Source organism: Rana temporaria, chromosome 6 (assembly GCF_905171775.1).
Source record: "Rana temporaria chromosome 6, aRanTem1.1, whole genome shotgun sequence".
Lineage (NCBI taxonomy): Eukaryota > Metazoa > Chordata > Amphibia > Anura > Ranidae > Rana > Rana temporaria.
The window spans coordinates 26,313,165-26,335,997 of record NC_053494.1 but is presented as its reverse complement, the minus strand read 5'-3'; the positions used below and the strand labels follow the sequence as shown (position 1 = coordinate 26,335,997).

Below are 22,833 nucleotides of genomic sequence, written 5' to 3'. Positions count from 1 at the left end.
CCAGGATCTTACTGCTATCGGAGTAACAAAGCCTGGACACCGGAAGAAAATTGTCTCAGAAATTAGTAGCCTTAACATCGGGGAGTGGTTGCCTGACTACAAACCTGTGAGTAATGGAAATACTAAATGGGTTTATCTGCTAGGAATCATTTGGTTTAAGCTGGGTGCTCAACCTATGGCCTTCCAGTTGTTGCGGTCTTGTAGTTCCACAACAGCTTGTGTGCCACATGTTGATAACCCATCGTATTATGGTCAAGTGTATACTGACACCATCTTTAATTCCAAAAATATTTTATTAAAAATAGGGCTCATACATAGAACATGCACATATTTACCAAAAAGTACAAAACCAAAGTACAAAGTCAGAGACATGAAGTCGAGTATCGTGTTATAACAAAATGCAAACATCTGTCAGCTGAGGTAGAGGCAGAGTTGGGCCCCTTTCACATGTGCAGATCCCATGAGGATCCGTACATGTCTTATCAGCCGGCAGATGACAGGGCAGTCCCCGCACACTGTGTAGGGACCGCCCTGTCAGATCTCTGCTCTCCCCTATGGGGGGATTGGATGAACACGGACCATCTGTCCGTGTTCACACGATCCGCTCTGCTGACGGATGGAAAAATAGGATTTTCCTCCGTCTGCAGAATCGGAGCATTGCGGACACAATGAGATCGGGTGTCAGTGGATGTTCATCCGCTGACACCCGCTATCCCATAGGGATACATGTATGTAAACGGATGGATGAAAAAGCAGACATACGGTCCTTATGTGTGAAAGGGGCCTAAAGGAACAACAAGTATATATCCCTAACCCCCACAAATATGTAGGGATATCAACAGACAATTCAATGACCCATGGATGGGGGTGAGCAAACAGTGCCCTTTGGGGTCGATCTGGGATCTGGTTGCTTCTACAAAAAAAAAAATGAAAACCCCATCTTCATCTGGCTGTGCTAATCGTGGCTTAAATTGTACTACAGCAGCATTTTTACCCACTGGGTTTCAGTGTTACAACAGTATTGGTGTCCTTTTTTACTTGCGACAAAGTCGGCTCTCTCGGAGCTGATGGGTCCAGAGAGGTGCCATTTTTTCACAGCCCATGTATCAATTAAATCATCTGTGCAGTACAAAGTCAATATCTCCTAAACCGTGCACATTTAGGAGATATTTACAGTACCTATAGGTAAGAATTATTATAGGCTTACCTATAGGTACAACTTGAAAATTGAGGTTTACCACCTCTTTAAGGTAAAAATGCATATTTTGTTACATTTTCGTTTTCTTCCTCAGGCCAACCTTTCCCTCTGGCTGTCAATGATCGGGTTGAATCAGTATTACAAAGTGCTGGTAGAAAACGGCTATGAGAATATTGACTTTATCACGGATATCACATGGGAAGACTTGCAGGAGATCGGAATCACTAAACTGGGTAAGGAAGGCCTCACCACAGACGGGTGCAAGCACCATTACCATGGACTACAATTAGGACAAATATAAGTGAATTTGTGTGTTATTATATTATACGTGTGTATGTGTGCATCTCCGATGCAGCCAAACCGTTAAATACACAGATGAAATATAATAATGTATTAATCTCCATAAAGTCCTGAGATTTACAGTTCACAATACAGTGCTGTCTCCCAGGGCAGGGGATGGGGAGACCATTCTATACTGCACTAATGCCGTGTACACACTGAATTTCCGACAAAAAATGTTCGATGTGAGCTTGTTGTTGGAAAATCCAACCGTGTGTATGCTCCATCGGACATTTGCTGTCGGAATTTCAACGCACAAAAATTCTACGCATGCTCAGAATCAATTCATTGAAATACATTTTTATCAGCTCATTGTAGTGTTGTATGTCACCGCGTTGTTGACGGTCACAATTTCCAAGAACATTTGTGGGACCGTGTGTATGCAAGACAAGTTTGAGGGAACATCCGTCGGAAAAAAATCTGCCGTTTTGTTGTCGGAAAGGCCGATCGGGTGTACGCGGCATTACTGGTCTTGTCCCTCTTCTAGCCTGTGACTGGACATTGAAAAAAGAAGCAGCAGACCGATAAACTCATCTCTCTGTCACGAAACTCTCTCTCCTACTATCGCTTGCTTATTAGCACATGAACACTGCAGTACAACTTTTTGGCTCCATATGCTGCTTCTCTCTCCCCCATTTTGAACCCAAAATCAAACATTTATTGTATTGCAGCTGGCATTAGATGTGGTGGCACATCTAATGATTGGTAAGCTGCAATGTATTACATTTTTGGTTTTGGGTTTAATACCTCTTTAAGCTCTGCTGTACAGGGGTTTGTAAGGTGCTACAATCAGGTCAAACTCAGGTACTTACATTGCTTGCGTTAAAAAAATTAATACAGAGTTGCATTTTGTGTTTTTACATTAGAGTTTAGCTTGAAAAGCTTACAAGTTCGAAAAATGTTTTTTTAACCACTTCAGCTCCCAGAGGTTTACACCTCTTCATGACCAGGCCATTTTTTTGCGATACTACATGTGACTTCCCCAGTGTATCAGTGCTCAGGCCTGAGTGGCCAATTGCTATACCCAAACACTGTCACATGGGGGTTTTACACTAACATTATCCACACCATATAAAACCAAAGGTTAATCAGGGAGGATTCCTGCAGCAGGGAAGCAGCGAGGGAGTTGAAATGGGTGAGTATTTTTTATACATTGACATGACATTGTGACCTTGACTTTAGACAATATCACTTTGCTATGAATGACAGTAACGGTAAGCAGAATTTATCAAATCTAGAGCAGGCAAAATCTGAAGGAGCTGTGCATGGCAACCAATCGGCTTCTATCTTCAGTTTGTTTGTTTAAAGCGGAAGTAAACCCATCGATCTAACAGTTTCAAAAAGCAGTTACATTTCCGGCATGCCGGGATTGCTAACTGTCACATTGGTTGTGCTCTCAACCAAACTGTCAAACCATCCAATGGCTGGTGCCATAACTGGTCACATGTGCAGCATCATGGCAGTTGAAGATTAAACATAGGCCAAGATGGCAGCTTCCTTGCCTGAAAATGATAGGTGGGTTTACTTCCACTTTAAGCATTGAAAATGAAAGATAGAAGCTGTCTGGTTGCCATGATCCAGATTCTGTCTGCTTCAGTTTTGATAAACTCCCTAAGTGTCTCCATAATTGTCATTCAGGTATCCAGAACTCAATGTTTTTTTTCCTTTTTCCTGATTTAAGGTCACCAAAAGAAGTTGATGTTGGCTGTGAAGAAGCTGGCAGAGATTCAGAGGTCAGAGTATGGCAAATATGACTCGGGCAGCATGAGAAGGAGGCCACCTCAGAAGAGCATTGATGCAATGAGCATTGATTCGCCTCCCCCAGACAGTGGCGAGTGCCAGTCACCCAAGTTGAAAACCTTTCAAGACAGTGAACTGAGTGACGAGCTGCAAGCAGCCATGACTAACGATACTCCAGATGGCTCCGAAAAGCAGATTAACCACATAGTGCACCATCGAGAAGGATCTTATCGAGGTCCCTCAGGGGCAAGGCTTCACCATGAAAACAGTCTGAGTGGCCGAGCTAGGCATATCAGCAGTTCCCAAGAACTTTTGGGAGATGGAACAAAGGCACCCAGCTCTCCTATGTCTAAGAGCCAGGAATATTTAACGGAAGATGTGAAGAGAGAAGAAGTGGTTAGGGAATCCAGACCGCTTAGGCAAGGACATTCGGTGAAGAGGGCCAGCGTGCCACCTGTGCCAGGAAAACCCCGGCAGTCATTCCCTCCTCCTGGAGGGCAGACCTACACCCCTCCTCAAACACCAACAAAAGGGACACCCTCTTCCCCACAAGCTGTTAACACCCCTCAAGCTACTGCCAAAGTCAAGCCAACACCCCAGCTTCTTCCACCATCTGACCGGCCCATGTCTCCTCGCTCTCTTCCTCAGTCTCCTACACACAGAGGCTTTGCTTATGTTCTTCCACAACCCTTCGAAGGTGAAGGAGCTCCTGTTCACTTGACACAGGCAGTGCCCGTGCTACCAGTATCAGTTCCAGTGCTATGCCTTCCACCGGCAGGTAGTGAGGGAGAAGATGATGATGTGGAGGAGGGAGAGAGGGGTGATCATGGTCGACCCAAAAAACGGGCCCACAGCTTGAACCGTTATGCAGGTTCCGATGGAGAGCGAGAGGAGCTGTTGGTTATTGATGGTGGTCCATATGGCACAGGGCAGAGGCGAGTTGGTAGGAGCCACTCTGTAAGAGCACAGTCTGGAGGTGACAAGAATGTTAATCGCAGTCAGTCGTTTGCAGTACGTCCCAGAAAAAAGGGTCCCCCACCACCACCGCCAAAACGTTCCAGTTCTGCCATCTCTGGAACCAACCTTGGGGATGGATTGTCTGCCGAGGATGCGGGAGGAGAGGGCTACCGGGAACAAAGGAGAGCAAGTGACTTTGGTGGTATAGTGGACACTGGAAGTGCTGGCAGTGTAAAGAGCATTGCTGCTATGCTGGAATTGTCATCCATCGGTGGTGGCCCAAGGGCGCTCACTGGTCCGAGGCCAAGAGGATCTGATGGCTACTCTGTTCACCTCCTACCTCATCCGGGCAGCCCTGAACTTCATCGATTCCCAGGCACTGTGGCTGGTGTCAAACACCGTGAAGCCATCGGTCTGGATGGAGAGGTGGTTAATCGAAGGCGAACCATCAGTGGACCTGTGACTGAATTAGTTGCGGCAGCTCGGAGAGAGCGGCAAGAGCAGTCAAGGCCACCAGACTCCCCACGCAGTCCTTCCGACGTGATGCCCTTTGCAGAAGAGCGTAAGCCGACTATTAAACACCGCCCACGGCCATCACGGACAGAGCATGTAGACTCAGAGTCTGCCAAACACACAGACTTGAACCCTGTGGAGTCCAGCGTGACTTTGAAGCGTCGTGTGAGAGCCAGACAAGGCCATTCTGGAGATGTAAAATTCCTGCTGACAGAATCAGACACAGTCAAGCGGAGGCCGAAGCCTCGAGACAAGGAAGGAGGACCAGGGGTGGAGCCTCTGGCTGTGTATCAGAATGGAATGGGCACTGTAAAGCGCCGCCCCTTTTCAGAGATGAGTGTGGGAGGTGCAGGGCGACAGGACAGCACAGAGCATATACAGACTCCAGAACGCAGCATTAAGCCTCCTGTCTCACCAAAGCCAACCATTATACATCCTGGTGGAAAGGGCCCGCCACAGTCCATATCCACACCCACAAAGAAGGCCCCAGTGCCAAGCCCTGGAGGAGGTAAGATAACACCTGAACTATTAAAAGTATGGCTAAAGCATGTGTTGGAAAATCTTCATACCCTTTGGCTGCTTCATTGATCTTAACATGACTAGATGGCTAGTTAGTAGCTAGGTATGCCATAATGAGAGTGCAAGAGCATTAAAGCCCAATTCCAGGCAGCTGAAAAAAAAGAAAAAAAAAAGAATTCCCTTGCAGTGGGCCCCCAGACGTTGCAAAGGTTAAATGCATGTTTTGTCTAAGGGAATAGGAATAAGCAGTAATACCCGCTTTGTTCCTCGCTTTTTCCCCCAAGCTTCTTCCCAGCTGCACAAGCATTCTGTGAATTCACGTATTTTTGCTGCTCTGCCAGTAGCAGTCTCTCTATGATGTCATCCCATACAATGCTGGACTAGCAGTCTTGCATTGTACATGCGAGCGGCAAGGGCCAAACCACATTACGGGAGCGTATGACAGCAGAGAAGAGTGGTAAGCTGCTAGTAGAACATGGAATAAGGGAAGTATTGTGTATTAAGTTACACCTTTACAAAACATGCATTTTAGGCCCCGTACACACGATAGAATCCATCCGCTGAAAAATCCCAGCTAATGGGTTTCAGCGGATAGATCCTATGGTGTGTACACTCCAGCGGATCTGTTTCCGCGGATATTTCTGCCCTGGGATGGATTCCAGCAGATCGAATATTTGCTGACATGCCAAACAAATCCATCTGCTGGAATCCATCCCAACGGATGGATCCGCTGGTCTGTATAGACTCACCGGATCCATCCGTCCGAAGGGATCCCCCGCATGTGTCGTAATGATTCGACGCATGCGTGGAATTCCTTATATGACAGCGTCGCGCACGTCGCCGCGTCATAATCGCGGCGACGGCGCGACACGTCATCGCCAGAGGATTTCGGCGCGGATTTCAATGCGATGGTGTGTACACGCCATCGCATAGAAATCCGCGGAAATCCTCGAGAGGATTTATCCGTGGAAACGGTCCGCTGGACCGTATACGCGGATAAATCCTCCCGTGTGTATGGGGCCTAAGTCTTACAGGGGAGAGTCCCACTGCAAGGGGCATTTCTCTTTGTGTTCTCTTTGGTGGGATTTTTTACAATTGTGCAAAGTGTGGAGCTGTCTGCCTCCTGAGTTATATACATTTTTTAAGTAACCTGGAGTTATACAGTAATATGAAGCAGGAAGATCAGCACATATAAGTAAATATGGTTACCTCATAATTTATATATACAGTAATTATGAACTATGTGTTGATAATACATTTACAAATGTCACTGTGCAGCATTAATACCCTCACCCTATAATGTAAGCCAGCTAGCACAAGATTTGTGAGCCAAAACCATCATTTATTTTTTAGATATTCATAAACATATGTGCAGCCTTTTTAAATAAATTATACTCTCTACATAAATAAAAAAAATAGCCTCAATAAGATAGAAAAACAACATATTAAGTGAATAAGTGAATATGCGTATACAGTGCCTTGAAAAAGTATTCATACCTCTTGAAATTTTCCACATTTTGCCATGTTACAGCCAAAACGTAAATGTATTTTATTGGGATTTTATGTGATACACCAACACAAAGGGGCACATAATTGTGAAGTGGAAAGAAAATGTTTATTTGTAAAAGAAAAAATTAAAACAATTTAACATTTGTAAAGTGTGGCGTGCATTTGTAATCAGCCCCCTTTATTCTAACTATCTAAAATCTAGGGGAACCAATTGCCTTCAGAATTTACCCAATTAGTAAATGGAGTCCACCTGTGTGTAATTTAATCTCAGGATAAATACAGCTGTTCTGTGAAGCCCTCAAAGGTTTGTTAGACAACCTTAGTGAACAAACGGCATCATGAAGGCCAAGGAACACACCAGACAGGTCAGGCATAAAGTTGTGGAAAAGTTTAAAGCAGGGTTAGGTTATAAAAAAAATCACATGAACATCTCACAGAGCACTGTTCAATCTATCATCCAAAAATGGAAAGAGTATGGCACAACTGCAAACCTACCAAGACATGGCCGTCCACCTAAACTGACAGGCCGGGCAAGGAGAACATTAATCAGAGAAGCAGCCAAGAGGCCCATGGTAACTCTGGAGGAGCTGCAGAGATCCACAGCTCAGGTGGTGGAATCTGTCCACAGGACAACTATTAGTCGTGCTCTCCACAAATCTGGTCTTTATGGAAGAGTGGCAAGGAGAAAGCCATAAGAAGTCCTATTTGAAGTTTGGGAGAAACCATGTGGGGGACACAGCAAACATGTGGAAGAAGGTGCTCTGGTCAGATGAGACCAACACTGAAATTTTTGGGCTAAAAACAAAACGCTGTGTGTGGCAGAAAACGAACACTGCACATCACCCTGAACACACCATCCCCACCGTGAAACATGGCAGTGGCAGCATCATGTTGTTGTGGGGATGCGTTTCTTCAGCAGGGACAGTGAAGTTGGTCAGAGTTGATGGGAAGATAGAGCCAAATACAGGGCAATCCTAGAATAAAACCTGTCAGTCTGCAAAAGACTTTAAACTGGGGGCAGAGGTTCACCTTTCGGCAGGACAACAACCCTAAACATACAGCCAGAGCTACAATGGAATGGAATGGTTTGGATCAAAGTTGATTCATGTGTTAGAATGGCCTAGTCAAAGTCCAGACCTAAATCCAATTGACAATCTGTGGCAAGACTTGAAAATTGCTGTTCACAGAAGCTGTCCATCCAATCTTACAGAGCTTGTGCTATTTTGCAAAGAAGAATGGCCAAAAACGTCACCCTCCTAGATGTGCGAAGCTGTAATTGCAGTGAAAGGGGGTTCTACAAAGTATTGGCTTAGGGGGGCTGAATACAAATGCACACCACACTTTTTATATATTTATTAGTAAAATAAATTGAAAACCATTTCTCATTTTTCTTCAACTTCACAATTATGTGTCACTTTGTGTTGGTCTATCACATAAAATGTGACATATGAAACAACAAACTTCATATCCATTAGTGCAAGTCCATATACAGTCCACACGTATATTTTTTTATGACAATTCTTCCAGTGAAAAAACAGCTTCTGTGCACGTACTTAATCTATAATACCGAGATGATATGTAACTTGTTCCCACAACACCACCTCCAATACTTATTATATGCTCACCCGAACAGACCTCTTAACCACTTAACATCTGCCCGCCGTCAAATGACGGCGGGCGGAATGCTCTATTGTTTCCGACAGGACGTCATTTGACGTCCTGTCATTTAAAGCCTCTACGGCGCGCGTGCGCACCTGTCGCGTCACTGGGAACACAGTGCGCATGCCCGGTGGCTGCGATGGCCACCGGGCACCCGTGATTGCCCAGTAACTGAGCAGGGACGTGGATCTCTGTGTGTAAACACAGAGCTCCACGTCCTGTCAGGGAGAGAGGAGACCGATCTGTGTCCCGTGTACATAGGGACACAGATCGGTCACCCCCCTCCCCCCACAGTTAGAACACACCCAGGATACACATTTAACCCCTTCCCCGCCCCCTAGTGGTTAACCCCTTCCCTGCCAGTCACATTTATACAGTAATCAATGCATAAATATAGCACTGTTCACTGTATAAATGTGAATGGTCCCAAAAACGTGTCAAAAGTGTCCGATGTGTCCGCTATAATGTCGCAGTCCCAAAAAAAAACGCAGATCGCCGCCATTCCTAGTAAAAAAAAAATCAAAAAAAAATCATTATGTCCCCTATTTTGTAGGCAATATAACTTTTGCACAAACCAGGTTATTGGGATTTTTTTTTTTTTACCAAAAATATTTAGTAGAATACGTATCGGCCTAAACTGAGAAAAAAATATATATTTTTTAAAAAAATTGGATATTTATTATGGCAAAAAGTAAAAAATATTGTGTTTTTTTTCAAAATTGACGCTCTTTTTTGTTTATAGCCCAAAAAAAGCTAAAATTGCTGATTGGAGGAAAGGCACACACCCTCTCTCACATAAACAGAAACTCTCAAAGGTGTTTTGTAACAGGGCCAGCTCCCTGCTAATCTATTTTAGCAACCTCCCCTTACAGAAATTTCAGGCTGCTTTTATCTGATGTGTCAGATAATTTGTCAGGAGTTATCAGGCTGATAACAGAGGAGCGGTTCAGGAGAGAGCTATGGGACTTAGCTCTTTGAAGAGAGATAACAAAATACTGCAGATATATGTGCCCAGCTCAAATTTCATTAATTGGGTTTACATTCACTTTAAGACCATTTTGGACAATTTCATGCTCCCAACTTGGGAACAGTTTGGGGACGGCCCCTTCCTGTTCCAAAATGACTGCGCACCAGTGCACAAAGCAAGGTCCATAAAGACATTGATGAGCGAGTTTGGAGTGGAGGAACTCGACTGCCTGACCACACAAATGCACCTCTGGAAGAATGGTCAAACATTCCTATAGACACACTCCTAAACCTTGTGGACGGCCTTCCTAGAAGAGTTGAAGCTGTTGTAGCTCCAAAGGATGGGCCAACTCAATATTGAACCCTACGGACTAAGACTGGGATGCCATTAAAGTAATACTTTTGACAACATAGGGGTAGATTCAGGTAGAATTGCTTATTTTTGTGCGGACCTAGCGTATCTCAGATATGATATGAGACTAACGTGCAAAAAAAGCAAAAAGAAAAACGGTGCTCATTCATCCGATATTCTTATCGTGTGTAGGAGGCAAAAGAGCTGCTGCTAAGTACAAAGTATCAGTATTTAGCCTCATACACACGGTCGGACTTCGAACAAACTTTTTTTTCGAAGGGCGTTGGCCGTGAACTTGGTATGCATACGCAGGACTTTTTCAGCCAACAAACATGAACATAGTGACGTAATTGATGTACTACGTGTTTTTTCTGCTCTTTAGTGCCACCCTTTGGGCAACTTCTGCTATTGCTGGTTGATCTTTTGCATTGGTTCTGAGAATGCGTGTTTGTACTTTGGACTTAAAGTGGAGGTTCCATCAAAAAAACAATTTTACTTTAAACTGTAGCTTACGACTAAAAAAGAAAAAAAAATTTTTTTATTTTTTTTTACTCATCTGGAAATGCCTGTTGCTATGCGGTCCCACGAAATCTGCCTTTGAAACCACCTAGGATTCTGACATCATCTCCCTCTAATGCTCCTGGGAAATGTGTGACATCATTTCCCAGGATGCTGTGCGCTGTCCAATTATCACTCCCCATCCAAGACTTCCAGGAAGTAAGTGCCTGTAGGCTTCACAATGCCCACAAGCAAAATGACAACAGTGTAGACATAGTTTTATAAACTATCTTTTTTGAATATCTATGCGGATCGGCGGCGGATTGTAAAATAGTAAGTGACCAGATTTATATTATAAAAACGCAGGATGAAAGGACATACATTTAAAAAATGCTAATTGTGGTTGGAACTCCGCTTTAAGTCCAATGGACTTCTGTACACAGGATCGGACTTCGCTCCATTGGACTTTTATTGCAGAGCGAACATTTGTCCGATGAAAACCAAAAAAGTTTGTCCAATGCAGTGTTTCCCAATTCCAGTCCTCAGGCCCCCCCAACAGGTCAGGTTTTCCCTCAGATGAAAAGGCTGTGGTGATTACTAAGGCTGGGTTCACACTACTACACTACTTTCATCCTACTTTGCTCTGCTACATTGGTCCTACATTTATCCTACATTGGTCCTACATCCATCCTACTTTCATGAACAGGATACTACTTTGGTCCGACTTCAATGATATTCAATGGGCCTGAAGTAGGATCAATGTAGGACCAAAAGTAGTACAGGGAGCATTTTCAAAGTCGGACCGACTTGTGTAGGACGCTACAAGACGCTCTCATAGGGAAACATTGAACACAGAGCAAAGTAGGATGAAAGTAGTGTAGTAGTGTGAACCCAGCCTAAGGCAGTGAAACTGATCAAATCACCTGTGCAAAATAATGGAAATCCTGAAAACCTGACCTGTTGCGGGGGCCTGAGGACTGGAATTGAGAAACACTGGTCCAATGGAACGTACACATGGTTGGATTTTTTTGAAAAACCTGGTCATTTTGAAGTTTGTTGTCAAAAAGTCAGATCGAGTGTATGGGCCTTAAGTCTACATTTTAACAAGTACTGAGAAGAAGACATCTGTATCTGCTGATCAGTGCTTCAACACCTGCTAATACCAGGGTAGCTCTGCTAAACAATACATTTCATTGGGAAAGGTGGTGGAGGTACATTCTAGGTCCATAACTGTTTAAAGTCACGTTTTTTTTTTTTTTTGGTTTGCTTTGCAATTACATGTTATTATAAGGTACATCCACTATGTTTTGTCTAAAGAAAGAGAACAGCAGAAACTGTTTGCCTCTTTGTATTTAAAGTGGAACTAAACTGAATCTAAGCACCATAAACTAAAAACCCGATTTACAAAATCTTTGATATTCAAAGCAAACTCACCCATCCATCCATGTCTATATGCTTTATTTTGTTGAGAAATCACTTTGAAAAACAGCCTCTTAGCATTTCTAGCCAAGGCCATCTTGAGTAAGGGCGGATGGTTCATGTAGCATCATTGACTTTCTGGATTCCATCTGCCTTTAAATCAGACAGGCAGGCAGGCAGGAGGGTGTGCTTAGCTGAGAAAGTCCCTCTTTCAGACAAAAAAAAAGTTATAAGAAGAAAATATATACTTTCCTATTATTTTCTAGCATCATAAGGACTGAAAATAGTTCACGTTGATTAAGAGAGTTTAGTTTTGCTTTAAAACATCGAAGAATTGAAATCGGTGTGATGAAAATAAATAAATTGTATTAGGTACACTTGCTATACAGTAAACCTTCTATAAATCTCCACATTTTTAGGTGTATTATTTATTCATCTTGTCAGTAAATAATTACTGTATATACTCGAGTCTAAGGCCCCGTACACACGATAGAATCTATCCGCAGATAAATCCCAGCAAATGGGTTTCTGCGGATAGATCCTATGGTGTGTACACGCCAGCGGATCTGTTTCCGCGGAGAAATCTCCTCTGGGATGGATTCCAGCAGATCGAATATTTGTTGTGCTGCACAACATATCCATCTGCTGGAATCCATTCCAACGGATGGATCCGCTCGTCTGTACAGACTTACCGGATCCATCCGTCCAAAGGGATTCCCCGCACGCGTCGTAATGATTTGACGCATGCGTGGAATTCCTTATATGACAGCGTCGCGCCCGTCGCCGCGTCATAATCGCGGCGACGGCGCGACACGTCATCGGCAGAGGATTTCCGCGCGGATTTCAATGGGATGGTGTGTACACTCCATCCCATCGAAATCAGCGGATTTCTTTGAGAGGATTTATCCGTGGAAACGGTCCGCTGGACCGTATCTGCGGATAAATCCTCTCGTGTGTATGGGGCCTAAGCCGAGTTTTTCAGCAAATTTTTTGTACAAAGTTTGTTGTCCAGGGGACCTACGGCCGGGGAGACTCCATAGACTCCCATGTTAAACGGTAATTTCTCTGGTAAATTTGGGGACCTGGTACCGACCAGTCATAGGTCCCCTGGACCCGGAACTTGGCACATATGTAGCCCCATTTCTCCTCTACAAGTGTGCACAGTTTGTTGTCTGGGGGACCTACGGCTGTGGAGCACTGATTTTTCAAAGCCGGGCACCCCTTCCATAGACTCCATTGTTAAATGTCAGTCTAGTCATGGGCACAGTGAGGCATGCACATGAACACAGTGAGGCACAGTGAGGCATGCAGATGGACACCCTAAGCTTATACTCGAGTCATTAAGTTTACCCAGTTTTTTGTGGTAAAATCAGGTGCCTCGGCTTATATTTGGGTCGGCTTATACTCGAGTATATACGGTATGTAATAATTCTCAATAATACTTGACAGTTTACAAGAGAGAGAATCTAGTGCTTCCGTTTTTTTTATTTAATTTACTTGTATATCTATTTATTCTGTTTATCTGTAATAAAGCAAAGACATATGCTTGCTGTTTGGTTTTAAAAAGGAAAGTTCATTGATAGAATGCATTTAAAAATGTAAAAAAAAAAATAATAGTTTAATGTAATTTAACAATGATTTTCCCTTTTCTATTTCAGAAGTAAAGAAGGTAATGGGGACACCTCCTCCTGTCTCCCCCAAACCTACTCCTCCCCCAATAGCCCCCAAACCCCCCAAACCTCATGCCATCATTCAGTCCTCTAGTGCCAGCTCAACTCCAGCCCCTTCTCCTGTCAAGCAACCAAACCACATCAAACCTTCCAGCACTCCCCCATCCCTGTGCTCCAGCCCCGCTAAGCCCCTGACTCCGGGTCACCCTCTACAGGTTCCCATCAAGCCCCCGAGACTGTCCATCACCAGCTCTTCCTTAGAGGGAGGGAGTAACGAGGCGGCACAGCAGAAGCTGGAGGAGACCAGTGCGTCACTGGCTGCAGCTCTGCAAGCTGTGGAGGAGAAGATCAAACAGGAAGATTCACACAAAGAGTAAGTGTCAACCTGCAGGTTTTGCTTTAACAAAGATATTAGCATAAGCAGGCCTTGCTTTAACAAGGATACTGGCATTATTAATGTCCACTGGGCAAGGTAGGTCAAACTACGTATAAGGCTGATAAATGGCACTGGTACAGATCTGTGATTTTGTAAAGTGCCCGGAAGTCACCAGGGACCATTTTTCCATAAACACGCAGGCCTGTACCTTTGCTGATGGCCCTTGAAGCCTATCCAAAACTCTAGACCTGCACTACTATCTATGCAGCTTTCTAGATTAGATATCCTATTTTTGTAGCTATAATAAGCTATTTTAGGCAGGCATTGTGCTAAAATTACATATTTGATTATTTCTTTCAATACGTTTTTTTTTTTAGGGCTAGATAATACATAGTTATCCCTTGTTTTGGTTGTGTTTCCTAAAGCCAGTCAGTTTAAAGTTATCCTGTCACCTGTCACCGGTAGGCGCATGTTGTAATCTAAATTTGCCACTCTTGAATTGTTACAGTAGTGCAATGTTATGTCTTGGGGATAATGTGTTTTTGTTTATTAACTACTAATATCCTTTTCCTGTACAGCAGAAGTGTCAGGATGTCAAGAGAGTTTGAGGTAGCAACTTGACGGGTTCACTTTAAAGATAATAGCATCTGACTGGTTGCTCTAGGCCCCGTACACACGAGGAGACATGTCCAATGAAAACGGTCCGTGGACCGTTTTCATCGGACATGTCTCCTGGGAGCTTTTGGTCTGATGTGTGTACACACCATCAGACCAAAATCCCCGCGGACAGAGAACGCGGTGACGTAGAAGACACCGACGTTCTCAAACACGGAAGTGCAATGCTTCCATGCATGCGTCGAATCAATTTGACGCATGCGCGGGATTTCGGGACGCTGGCTACACGTCATAACCAGCGGACATGTCCGATTAGGTGTACTAACCATCTTAGCTAGCTAAGAAACTTTTGTCCGCTGGAAACCTGTCCGCTAGGCCGTACACACGGTCGGACATGTCCGCGGAAACTGGTCCGCGGACATGTTCGACCGTGTGTACGCGGCCTTAGTCTTCATAAGTACTTTGTTTAAGTGGGTGTTTAAAACACAATGGGGGGGGGGGGCTCATACACAGTGGTTAAAGGTTAAACTGAATTATTTAAAGCAGCGTCTACAACCCCAATTCCAAAAAAGTTGAGACGCTGTGTAAAATCTCCATAGAAGAAAAATGAAATGATTTTCAAATCTCTTAAACCCATATTTTATTCACAAAAGAAAATCAAAAACATATCAAATATTTAAACTGAGGTCATTTTGAAGTTGATGGCAGTAACATGTCTCAAAAACATTGAGACCGGGGGCAACAAAAAGCTGGCACAGTAAGTGGTATAAAGGAAGAGCTAGAAGAACATTTTGGGTAAATTGGCAACAGGTCAGTAATTGGATCTGAGAGCCAGAGTGTCTCTGAAGTAAAGATGGGCAGAGGTTTACCAATCTGCGAATAGCTGCGTCTAAAAATTGTCGAAGAATTTTTGAATAAAGTCCCTCAAGATAAAATTGCAAAGATTTTAAATATATCATCATCTACAGTACATAAGATCATCAAACGATTACAAGAATCTGGAGAAATCTGTGTGTGCAAGGGACATGGTCAAAATGCAAGTTTGGATGCCTGCAACCTTTGGGCTCTCAGATGCATTTAAACCAGGCGTGATTTAGCCCTCGTTCACATCAGACCGATTTGGCATGCGATTTGATGCCAATAACACTGACTGAATTGGTGCAACGCCGACATTGCGTGATCCAGAAACACTGCCATCTACTCTGTGTCAAAGCTCACTTAAAATGGTCTGTTGCAAAGTGGAAAACTGTTCTGTGGTCAGACAAATCAAAAATTCACATTCTTTTTGACAACTATGGGCACCACATCCTCTGGCCTAAAGAGAAGAGGGACCTTACGGCTTGTTATAAGCCCTCAGTTCAAAAGCCTGCATCTCTCATGGTATGGGAATGCATTAGTGTGTATGGAATGGTCAGCTTGCACATCTGGAAATCGCCATCAATGCTAAAAAATATATCCAGGTTTTAGAGCAGCATATGCTTCAATTCAAACAATTAGCTAGATTCATGTAGGGGCGCGCATCTTTAAGGCGGCGTAGCGTACTGTATTTACGCTACGCCGCCTTAAGTCAGAGAGGCTTAGGACGGCGCAGATTCCGAGTTAGGTCGGCGTATCAACTGATACGCCGGCCTAACTCTCTCTGAATCTGGCTAAATGTCTTTTTTAGGGAAGGGCCTGTATTTTTCAGCAGGACAATATTAAACCACATTCTGCATCTATGACACCAGCATGGCTTTGTAGTAGAAGAGTCAAGGTGCTTAACTGGCCATCCTGCACTCCAGACCTTTTACCAATTGAAAATTTTTGAAACAAAAAACATGACAAAGAAGACCCAGGACTGTTGAGCGATTAGAATCAAGGATGGGACAATATTTATTTTCCAAAACTCCAGCAACTGGTCTCCTCCTTTCCCAGACATTTACAGAGTGTTGTTAAAAGAAGAGGGGATGCTACACCGTGTTAAACATGTCCCTGGCCCCGGCTGACCAGCCGCTATGATCGTTCTTATAGTGTAGGGAATCGCTGTAGCTGCAGGCATCATTCAGACATACCACCAGAAAGCCCAGGAAGTCTTTAGACATCCAGCCGTCGTCAAGTGATTAAACATTTTAATATGTTTTTTATGTTCTATTGTGAATAAAATATGGGTTGTGATATTTGCAAATCATTGCATTCTGTTTTTAATGTCGATTTTACACAGGGTCCTAATCTTTTGTGGCAATGGGGTTGTACTTGCATTGTCAGAAAATGTACTTTGCATGCTTCTAGCCACAGTTTTATAACAATCAATCACAGCATATGCATCTCTTGTATGTAACAAATTGTAAATGACCTTATAATAAGAATCAAACTTTATTTATAAGTACAACTACCGACTGCGTGACATTCCTGTGGACACAGTTCAGCCAATCAGTTAGTTTATTTCTTTATATACTTTTCTGTCATTGTTTAAAGACTAACCATGTGTTGCTTATTATTTCCCCTGTGTGGCCAGTTCCTTGGAGGAGAAGAGCACAGTCAGTATTCTGGATGACATTGGCAGCATGTTTGATGACCTTGCAGACCAGCTGGATGCCATGTTGGAGTGAAATTGCAGTGTTTGTGCGTGTGGTGGTCTCCTCAAGGCAAGGTCCCACAGACTGCTTCTTGCCTCTTCCCATGTTGCTGGTTCCTGTACAGACCATCCACCTTCTCCTAGGACCCTTCCGAGTCCGGTTCCCCCCTGACCGCCCCGCAACATATGCCTAACCTTAGCACAAACAAGCAATGTTGAATACCTCAGGATTGTGCTCAATCGGGGCAGCATGGAAGGAGGCCAAGCAAGAGGTGGCATCAGCCACTGGGCTCGGCCGTTCCAGCATCAGGATCAGTTCCAGAATGCACTTGCAGAGCAGATCCCGGTCACAACCTGGATTGAGATGACCGCAGTCTGTTGATGGATGACTAGGTATACTGCAAAGCACTATGAGAGAATGGATACTGTCCAGCAGTGAAACAGCACGCATCCTGCCATCTACTTCAATTTCACACCGCCAACCTATGGTGAATCCTTCCCATTTTGTATTTCTTGTTTTTTCGTCTTGTTGCAATTGCTGTTATTAATCAATGTAAGAAAGGGATATGAACTCACCTCATCAAGAAACTTTAAGTGGCTGTCAAATGACCCAACTCTGCGCTGCCCTATATTTTAGAAGCCACAGATTTCTGCAGTTGCCGTGAGTTTTTGCATTGTAAGGTGCCATGGAATTTGTCAGGAGCTGGTTATACAGTCTTGGGCCATGTTGTCAGCTGGTGGCCAACACTCTAGTGATCTTCAAGCTTCCCCACCAAACTAGATTAAACAAAACTTTATTACCTAAACATTAAAGTACCCTTTCCCTGGTGAGCTAAATAGCGGAGCATGCAAAACTCATCTCATGAACTTTCTAAAATATTCTAAGCGGTCTTCTGTTCCCTAGCAGATAGGAATATGCCCACATTTTAATGTCTTTTGTTAACCAGAAACCTTATCACCTTTTCTATATGAACTTGAAGTTCGCTCTGGATCAAGTGTTAAATATTTAGGGGAAACACTTAAAGTCCTCTAGTAAGCACTTACTGTTCCCTATTGGCAACGCCTTACAAAATGTACTTTGCTTTCCCTATTAGTTGACTTCAAGGTCATTCAAGAAAGAACATAATTCTCTATTCAAAATGAACAAGTGCATTCCATTATTGCTGGGAAATTAAAGAAGTTTATTCCATTACCATTGGAAAATATAAGCTAATGCCAAATGTATTACCTTGGAGACAAAGTGATGTTGGAATTCTAAGTACAGTTGGTTCCCCATGGCTCTTCCATTTTCAAACCACCATTCAATGGAACAATTGGCCGGAACGTGATAGAACAACTGGGATCTTGTCCAAGGTAACAAAGGTCCTACCTAAATCTCCAAACTTCCTGATGAACTGAAGACTATACTGAAAGCACAGAAAGTAGAATTTAGTAGTAGAAATCCTGAAAATGACTGACAGGGAGAAGAAAAAAAATATCTAATAATTGGATCCCTTTATTTATTTTTTTGATATGTGAAAGTCACAAAGAGACTGATTGACATGAATTTACCCAGCCTATAGGGAAACTGAAATAGCACAAATTCCAGACTTTTAAGGGCCTTTCTGCTGTTTTTTTTTTTATATTGTTATTTTTACATTTTTTTATTATTTATTTATGTTTTCTTTGAGTTGTAAAGGCTGTGCCTTGCCTCCACACAATTAATACTTGGAAGGGTCGAGGGGCAGATGATATGTGTACTGGGTCGCAATTTGGGCTTTGTAGATTATTTAAGAACGCAGTCTTGGAACGATGAGTCTCAACAGCAAAAAACATCAAGAGCCGTGTCACGTGTAAATATACAAATCCTTCTCTCGAATTGGGTGGAGAGTCATCTGGCATCACCAAAGTAATTTGTAAACCAAAATGCCCTGTACATGGTATGGGGAAGGGGACTTCTCCTGTTTTGTGATGCAGAATGGAGTAGCCATTGCACAATACCAATTCTAGGTTAGAGTCATGGAATTATAGGGAAGAAGACGGATGCCAGATGCAATATCCTCCTGCAGCATAATCATGCATGTGAAGGATTCCTTTTTCAAAAACTGTAACGCAATGTGTGCATTTCTGTTTCTATAGGTCAGTGACGTCATGTAAACAGCTATAGAGGGAAGGTTCTATGCACAGTGACAAAATACTCCACACAACTATAGATGTGCTGCTTTCATTGAGGTCATCTCACATTCCCTGAAACAGGACAGCTGTCAGTCCCCCCCCCTTGCTGTGCTGATCAGATAATTAATAACATAATTTCTAGCTCCTAAATTCAGTATCAATGTCTTAAAGTAATCCTGTAATGGCTATAGAGTATACATTCTGTACATCTAGGACTCCAAAACAGGCATCAACAAGAGTCTTCACATGTCTTTGTTTGAGTCCTTCTTATTCTGCAGATTTGATCTTGATGGTTGGAGCTCTGCTTTACTTTGTAGTGCACCATTCCTCCCTGACTAGTAAGGAGGAGTAGCACGTTAGGCCATTCCTACCTGATCAGTAAGGAGGAGAAGCATGTTGCGCCATTCCTACCTGATCAGTAAGGAGGCGTAGCATGTTGCGCCATTCCTACCTGATCAGTAAGGAGGAGTAGCATGTTGCGCCATTCCTACCTGATCAGTAAGGAGGAGTAGCACATTGCGCTATTCCTCTGTGACCAGTAAGTAGGAGTAGCATGTTGCGCCATTCCTTTTTGACCAGTAAGGAGGCATAGCACATTGCGCCATTCCTCCCTGACCAGTAAAGAGGAGTAGCACATCGCGTCATTCCTCCCTGGCCAGTAAGGAGGAGTAGCACGTTGCATCATTACCCCTTGACCAGTAAGGAGTAGCATGTTGCATCAGTCCTCCCTGACCAGTAAGGAGGAGTAGCAAGTTGCGCCATTCTTCCCTGACCAGTAAGGAGGAGTAGCACGCTACGTCATTCCTCCCTGACCAGTAAGGAGGAGTAGCACGTTGCGCCATTCCTCCCTGACCAGTAAGGAGGAGTAGCACACAGTTGTACATAAAGTCTCCAGAGTTCCTGTTGAGTCCCCCGATAAAGCTCACTCCTTAGCATGGCAATTACTAAGAATACCCCTTCCTGCAACCCACAATTCAGTGCTCATCCAGACCTAAACAATGGCATATGACACTTAAGATGGCTGTAACAGTGTACCAATGACTTTATGTGCAATGCTGAAGCTGTAATTTGGTATCACATGGTACCTGATAAAGACATGTCAAACTCAAATAGAACAACTAAATACAGTGAAATTAATATTTAAAATGCCCTTTGAAGACCATACCTTTCTTATTCTAGTAAAATGTTGACATTTTCTGAACACAGGAGGATTCAGGGTCATTTCCAGAATATTTGAATACAATTTAACAAACAGCGCTCAGGAAAAAAAATATAGCCCAAACAGCTGGAGCAAACCTATCCCCTTGAACAGATAAATATATATATTTATATATATATATATATATACAGTATATATAAACCAAAGCCAGAGCTTTGTGAAATATTATAAACATAAAACTTCTATAAATACATAAAAGTGTTCTAAAAAATAATTATTTGTATAGTCCATGTGCTCACACTCAAGTGCACAAAAGTTTCATCTGAATCCACAATGTGTCCACAATAAATTGCAATATAAATCTACCCACCGCTAAGTTTCACAACCGTGCAGCAAACGCACATAACAGGGACTCTCACCATATATCAAGACCCTTAGATGTCAATGTGTCATATCAAGCATGTTGCAAAAAGCACATGGCCATCCGATGTCTCTTTTCTTCCCTGAGGTTCGCTTTTTAGACTTCCATCAATGCCCTTGATAACGCCAAACATTTCATAGGAGAAAGCAAGAAGCCAAGCCCATAGTTTAGTAATATAAAAATAAATGAACTTGGTATAAATAAATATGGCGGATGCCCCACTTCCGTGCCGCTTTTTGGTCACATGGACTCTGTCCATGTGAAGAAATGTGTTGAGGACGTGATGTTAGATGCGGTGCAGGAGGTCACTGCACAGTGTGACATCACTTTCTTGACATGTTTAATCACATGGATTTTGTCCATGTGACGAAACGTGTTGAGGCAGTGACGTCAGATGCTGTACCAGAAGTGGGGCATCTGCCATACTTGTTTAAACCAATTTCTGTCTGTTCATGTAACATTTTAACAATTTGTTAAGGTGTTTTTTTAATTGATTACTGCACTATAGGCTTTGTTTTTTTCCTATGTTTGGAGCAATCGAAAAGAACTTAAGGTAAGGAGAAAGACATCCGGTGGCTGTGTGCTTATTGTAATATGCTTTTTATGACCCACTAACATCTAAGGGTCTTGATATCTGGTGGGAGTCCATTTTATATGTGACTTGCTTTACTGTGGTGAAACCTAGGGGTGGGAAGATATATTGCACTTTATGAGGATTGAGATTAAGCCTTTATACACTTGAGTGTGAACTCAAATTTTTGTAACACTTTTTCACTTAATGTATTAAAATATGTTTTATGTTTATATTATTTTCGCATAAGATATATTATTGTTATTATAGCGCTGTTTTTTTTTTCTATATTTCCAGAATATTACTAAACTATGAATTTCTCTAAACAATTTATGAATCTCCGGGCATGTTGCATTGTTGAAGAAGACAACATTTAATTACAGTGGATGGTATTTGATTTATCACATTTCAATTAATGATTAATTCCCAGTTGTCACATCTATGACATGGCTCCAAGGAGGCCTGGCTGTACCTGGAAAATCCTTATCCATTATAGTAATGTGAGGTTCTTCTAATTGCCACATACTGTATATGGAGACCCTCTGAAGAGTCTCGGAACAGTAAAACACTAACATGGATTGCGGCTATCAACTTAATACCTTCTGTCACTACCTGTAAAGTTATTGACCTAAAACCATATGCATAGACATATGTATATGTCAGGACCCCTTAATAATCTTACTCTAGGTCAGTGACCAATAGACAGCCAACACTGTAATCTTCAACTTCTAAAACGCCATGAGTGACATCCAAAGCAACTTCAAGTAAGCATTTAAGGAGAGGGCGGGCCGGGCCTTGGCTCCACCTCTTCCTGTTTGATCTCACTTCCTCCTAGTAAATTGCTGTGAAAGGTTGAGTAGTGGTTCAGCTGCAATTAGATACAAACTCTGAGACTTGGCCTTCTTTAATCCACCAAAGCTGGTCCCATTCGCCTAATGTATCAGCTTTATTACCATTTTGTCACCCTGTGGATACACAGGTTTTTTTCTTTATATCTTAGCGCATTTTTCTTCCCCTTTTTTTTCTAATATCAAATCCAATGACCCGGGGGTGGGGCCGAGTCATACACTCGGCGTCTATGGACGTTGAGTGTATGACACAGGAGCGCGCCCGTAAGGTAACCCCCTTGGGAAAGAGAGCTTCCCAGACGGGGTTATCTAATGCAAGGAGGAGCCACGAGAATCGCCATGGGACCCCAGAAAACGAGGATCGGGGCCACTCTGTGCAAAACAAACTGCATAGTGGAGGTAAGTATGACATGTTTGTTATTTAAAAAAAAATATAGAAGTTTTAATATCACTTTAAGGTTCTTCAGTGTCTATCATTATGTTATTAGCTTACAAAGGGGCAGTTTTTAGCACAGAACAGGTCTAGGGGACTTCAAAAGAGCTTCCTTAATCCTCAGGAAATATTTAAAGCCCAATTGATCATTAACTCCAATGCGTTTCACCAGAATGGCAACATCTTACTGCAGTGCCCCAAATCGTCACTGAAATCTCCTGAAGGGAAAAGTCCTAAATCATCCCTACAGCTTTCAGCGTGTGCTTATTCGTCTTGTAGACTGAAAATTGTGGGGGAGGGGGTCGGAGGGGGTGGGCGGGGACTTAGTGTTAAGCTTGCCAGTTTCTGAGAATGCTTTTGTCA

At 43.0% G+C, this 22,833-nt stretch overlaps 1 protein-coding gene across 1 annotated transcript in view; it reads left to right on the top strand.

The window, feature by feature from the left end:
• CASKIN1 (CASK interacting protein 1) overlaps positions 1 to 18,680 on the top strand; it is a 258,277-nt gene extending 239,597 nt beyond the window's left edge. Inside the window, exons 17-21 of the mRNA XM_040356493.1 lie at positions 5 to 106; positions 1,293 to 1,431; positions 3,219 to 5,255; positions 13,328 to 13,712; positions 16,825 to 18,680. Of these exons, the coding sequence (XP_040212427.1) occupies positions 5 to 106; positions 1,293 to 1,431; positions 3,219 to 5,255; positions 13,328 to 13,712; positions 16,825 to 16,918 (2,757 nt within the window). The 3' untranslated portion in view covers positions 16,919 to 18,680. The remainder of the gene's footprint in view (positions 1 to 4; positions 107 to 1,292; positions 1,432 to 3,218; positions 5,256 to 13,327; positions 13,713 to 16,824) is intronic.
• Positions 18,681 to 22,833: the final 4,153 nt, after the last annotated feature.